Here is a 5,222-nt window from a genome sequence, read left to right as displayed (position 1 = left end):
CAGGGTGCCCATAGAGCTCATGATCAGGGTCCATGAAGCTGGAGAATCCAGGACTGGGAGGAGGAGTTTCAGGATGTACCCTGAGGGCACCTTTTTCTACATCTGAATCAGGTAGTGCTACACTGGCTTAAATGGCTGGAAGGAGACCCAAGAGATGAGGAGAAGGATGACTTAGTGACACCAGCCCAGACCTCTGGGGTGGGAGGAAGAGATGAGGCAGGGGGCATGGATGCTCACCTGGACAAGGGCCCTACCTGACCCCTCAGTAGTGGGGACTTCTCTTCCCATTACCACATCAGGGCAGGATGGGCATCATGGCGGCCAATGCTCTCCGTCAACACCTGGCTCAGCTCAGAAAGTTCTAGTGCTGGGCAGGGGGTGTGGAGAGGGGTGTGTGGAAGCTCTCATGTACACTCCTCCTCCCACTTCTCCACAGACCAGTACCGGTGTTTGTGGTAATCTCAGAGACACGGGAGGTGGCCAAAAAGAGGAAGAGGACCCTGCCAGGTTCGCAGCCTCTATAAAACAGGCTGTGGAGGGAGCCTGGGCAGCTGCCTCAACATGACCTCCTGGGCTGTCCTGATCATCGCCTCGGTGCTCCTGGTTGCCCCAGGTGAGGACATTCCCCTTGGGGTAGATCCTGATGGCTCCTCCTCCCAGCCCTGCTTTCTCAGTTTGAGGGACCTGAGCATGAGCTCCAAGGGCACCTGGCATGGGTCAGAGCAGCCCCAGGGCAGAGCAGGGCAGGAGGCACCCGGGACGCCTCACAAGGCCGCCTCCCCGTCCTGAGTGCCAGCTGCCTCCTGGGCTCTCCCCAGCCAGAAGCACGGACTTCTCCTCTCCCTTTGTCTGTGGAGAGCTGTTCATGCTGTTTCTTCCATAGGGCTGGCCTTTTCTGGTCTGACTCCTGAGAGCCACGACCAGGCGACGACCCATCAGTGTGATGGAGATGAGTTGTGCCAGGGCCTGGACCCAGAGGATCCCCAGGTACACTGGATACCTCCGCACCTGCTACCCACCCCCCCCCCCACCATCCTTCTCCTTCCTCTCCTCCCTGGGCAGTGCCAGGGGCAAGGGTCTGGAGACTGAACTGGTCAGGGGGTGGGGAGGCAGGGCTGGGAGCTGAAGATGCTGGTTTTGTTCACACTAGTACCTGACTGTGGGGTGGGGGCTACCCTGGTGGCTGGGCCCTCCCCAAGAGCCTCCTCCTTGTCTGACGGTAGAACAGCAGAGGGGCAGATGCTGGGCTGGGGCCGGTGCTGTGGGTGTGGGGGCAGGTCGTGGGGTCTCTCAGCCCCTCTAAAACAGGCAGAGAGATGGGCAGGGGCCAGCCAGTCTGGCTCAGGTCCTCATATGGACAGACAGATCATGGATCATCCTACTGGCTTGAAAGCACCCAGGGGACCCTTCCTGGAGCCCTTATGAAGTTGGGGTGTCTGAGAGACCACCCTAATGGGCTTCCTTTCCTGATAGGGTGACCTGCTGCTCCAAGGAGAAGAGCTGGGCCTACTCTGTGGTTCTTGTCAGAGGATAATACAACATCTGATGGACAAGTTGGGAGATCAGCCCGATGAGGTGAGACGGGAGGCTTGTGAGACCTGGAGGGTGGAGAGGTGCCCCCAAGTGGAGTGGGGAGGGCTGGGAATCCTTACCAGGGCTTTTTAAATGAGCTGGAAAGTGGGATGTACTTAGCTCTGAGTGAATACTTAACAAGTGGAGGCATCATCACCAGAACCATAGTTTCACTTTCCCTCTCTCCCTCTCCGTGGCTCCCCCAAGCTGCTCAGCATCACTACCTTCACCCTGGGGTACTCAGATTTATCCCCTTCCATGGGAGATGTCAGAAGAAGATATTTCAAAAGCAATGGACCAAAGCTCCAAGCTTGGATCCCCCCTTTAACCCGCCACACCTCCCCAGCAGATGGAGCCCCCAGTCTGGCCCTGGACCAGAAGCTATATAGACAGAGCCTTTAAAGTGGGTCTGGGCACCACTCTCCACCCAGAAGACAGGGCCTGGGTATACAGAGGCTAAGACTCGGCAGGGTCAATTGTCCTTTCCAGAGCCCCTGCTGGCCAGGCTTGAGATGGGGAGGGGGGCTGAGCCCTGTCTCTCCAGTCCCTGTTCCCACTACCACCTGGCACCAACTCCCGGGACCCAGCACTCCCACTGCCAGACCCGCTGAGACCCCAAGGCTGCCGGGGCCTGCAGAGAGACAGTGCCCGGCAAGGCTCACCTGAGGCCCTTTTCCCACCACGGTGCTGCCGCTGCAGAATACCGTCATCGAGGCGGCCTCCAAGGTGTGCGGCAAGATGGGGCCGCTGAAAGGTCTGTGCAAGTCAATCACGAAGAGATTTCTCCGTCGCATCGCTGCAGACATCACAGCTGGAAAAACCTCTCGGGTTGTCTGTGAGGACATCAAGATGTGCAAAAGCAAGCCAGGTATGTGCATAGGCAACAGCGGGGACTCATTCCCTGACAGCCTCCCCGTGAAAGGCAAACTCCTAACAGCCTGAGGCAGCCTCCCCCTGCCCCTCCCCACACTCCTGCAAACAATCCTGGAGTAAAATCAGGTCTCCATTTCTCCTCAGAGGTGTGACCTTGGGCAAGTAACCTAACCTCTTTGAGCTTCCGTTTCCTTACCTGTGAAAGGGCAATAATTATTTCTATTTCTGAGGCTGAAATGAGGATTGAATGAGACCATCACGTAAGATGAGGTTGACACCAAGGAAATGGCCCGAGACTGAGAAATCAGAGCCCGGATCAACCTGTCTCTTCTCTCCACAGTAGGTTTCATTTGATTCCCTGGGTCCTCTTACCCCATCCTGGGGAAAAAGCACAGAAACTCCAGCATCCTCGGCCGGCTCCTTCCTTCCTGAATCCAGGAGTCTTCTCTCCAGTTTCTCTCACCAAACTCCCTCCACTGCCTTTCCCTCTCAGAATAAAATATCATGCAAGACTTTTGCTTCAGCTTCTTTTCCTTTGTTGGGTTTCAGAAGAGGGGCACGCTCATCTGACTCTTAAGTTCAATCAATAAACAGGTTGTATGTCATGTGGTTCTAGATGCTAGGGGTTTAGTGGTGAACAAGACAACTTAGCAGCTCTCACACATATGGTCATGAAATAATTATTGTACTGCTTGTCACTCCAAGACCCTGGGGTACATCACAAACATACCCCCAGGAGCCCTCAGACCAGCTGAGGAGACCATTCGGGTTTTATTGTTGTTGCTCAGTTGCTCAGACTTGTACGACTTTTTGCGACCCTATGGACTGTAGCCCACCAGGCTCCTCTATCCATGGGATTCTCCAGGCAAGAGTACTGGAGTGGCTTGTCATTCCCTCCTTCAAGGGATCTTCCCGACCCAGGGATGGAACCCGAATTATCTGTGTTTCCTGCATTGCAGTTGGATTCTTTACCAATTAAACTACCGAGGAAGCTATATACATACATATATATATATATGAATAGATAAAGATGTGGGCTATTATAAATAGTGCTATTGAACATTGGGGTACATGTTATATTTTCAAATTATAGTTTTTGTCTTTTCTGGGTATATACTCAGAAGCAGGGCTGCTGGTTTATATGGTTACTCTATTTTTAGTTTTTTAAGTAACCTCCTTACTGTTCAGCACAGTGGGTGTACCAATTTACATTCCCACTGACAGTGCAGGAGGGTTCCTTTTTCTCTATACCCTCTCTGGATTTATTACTTGTAGACTTTTTGATGATGGCCATTCTGACCAGAGTGAGGTCAGATGGCCATCATCAAAACTACCTGAATGTAGTTTTGATATGCATTTCTCTAATAATTAGTGAAGAAAGCTGAGCGCTGAATAATTGATGCTTTTGAACTGTGGTGTTGGAGAAGACTCTTGAGAGTCCCTTGGACTGCAAGGAGATCCAACCAGTCCATTCTGAAGGAGATCAGCCCTGGGATTTCTTTGGAAGGAATGATGCTAAAGCTGAAACCCCAGTACTTTGGCCACCTCATGCAAAGAGCTGACTCATTGGAAAAGACCCTGATGCTGGGAGGGATTGGGGGCAGGAGGAGAAGGGGACGACAGAGGATGAGATGGCTGGATGGCTTCACTGACTTGATGGAAGTGAGTCTCAGTGAACTCCGGGAGTTGGTGATGGACAGGGAGGCCTGGTGTGCTGATTCATGGGGTCGCAAAGAGTCAGACACGACTGAGCGACTGATCTGAAACTGTTTTTATGTCTTGGAAATTCAGCTCTTGCTGTTGGTATGATTTACAAATATTTTCTCCCATTCCATAGGTTATCTTTGCATTTTATGGTTTCTCTTGCTGTGCAAACAATTTAGAGTTTAATAGGTCCCATTTGTTTATTTTTGCTTTTGTTTCCATTACCCTAAGAGATGGATCCAAAAAACTACTGCTGCAAGTTTTGTCAAGAGTGTTTGGCCTACATTTTCCTCTAGGAGTTTTATAGTATTTGATTTTGCATTTAGGTTTTGAATCCATTTAAGCTTATATATGGGAGAAGGCAATGGCACCCCACTCCAGTACTCTTGCTTGGAAAATTCCATGGAAGGAGGAGCCTGGTAGGCTACAGTCCGTGGGGTCACTAAGAGTTGGACACGACTGAGCGACTTCACTTTCACTTTTCACTTTCCTGCATTGGAGAAGGAAATGGCAATCCACTCCAGTGTTCTTGCCTGGAGAATCCCAGGAACGGGTCAGCCTGGTAGGCTACCGTCTATGGGGTCACACAGAGTCAGACAGGACTGAAGTGACTTAGCGTAGTGTAAGCTTATATATGACAAAATGAAAATGTTCATTCTTTTACATGTAGCTGTCCAGTTTCCCTGGCACCACTTGTCAAAGAGATTGTCTTTTCTTCGTTGTGTATTTTGTATACTTTGTTGTAGATTAATTGGCCATAAGTGTGGGGGTTCTCTATTCTTGATGCAATCTATTTCCACATAATCTTTATTTATTTGTTTTTCCTAAAGTCTACAGTTTATTCAGATTTCCTATTTATTTATTTTTGGCTGCACTGGGTCTTCATTGTGGTGTTTGGGGTTTCTCTAGTCACAGCACGCAGGCTTTGTTGCCTCTTGGCATGTGGGATCTAAGTTTCCTGACCAGGGATTGAACCTACAATGTGAAAGGGCCAAGTTCTAACCACTGGAGCACCAGGGAATTCCCTATTCTTTCCTATTTCTTTATGTCTTGTAATTTTTTGTTGGAAACTG

The 5,222-nt window shown here is 50.7% G+C and overlaps 1 protein-coding gene across 2 annotated transcripts; it reads left to right on the top strand.

The window, feature by feature from the left end:
* Window positions 1-466: 466 nt before the first annotated feature.
* LOC113900751 (antimicrobial peptide NK-lysin-like) lies at window positions 467-2,957 on the top strand. 2 transcript variants are annotated; one of them, XM_027554408.1, is made up of 5 exons: window positions 467-613; window positions 884-987; window positions 1,474-1,575; window positions 2,272-2,440; window positions 2,789-2,957. In XM_027554408.1, the coding sequence occupies exons 1-5, from the start codon at window positions 562-564 to the stop codon at window positions 2,797-2,799; spliced, it is 438 nt and encodes a 145-aa protein (XP_027410209.1). In that variant the 5' UTR covers window positions 467-561; the 3' UTR covers window positions 2,800-2,957. The 2 variants fall into 2 exon arrangements, with proteins under 2 accessions (XP_027410209.1, XP_027410208.1); XM_027554407.1 differs by having other exon boundaries at window positions 474-613; window positions 2,786-2,957.
* Window positions 2,958-5,222: the final 2,265 nt, after the last annotated feature.

The sequence above is a fragment of the Bos indicus x Bos taurus genome, chromosome 11, assembly GCF_003369695.1.
Source record: "Bos indicus x Bos taurus breed Angus x Brahman F1 hybrid chromosome 11, Bos_hybrid_MaternalHap_v2.0, whole genome shotgun sequence".
In the NCBI taxonomy this organism is placed as follows: domain Eukaryota; kingdom Metazoa; phylum Chordata; class Mammalia; order Artiodactyla; family Bovidae; genus Bos; species Bos indicus x Bos taurus.
The sequence above is the reverse complement of the archived record's forward strand: the minus strand, read 5'-3'. Positions and strand labels throughout refer to the sequence as shown.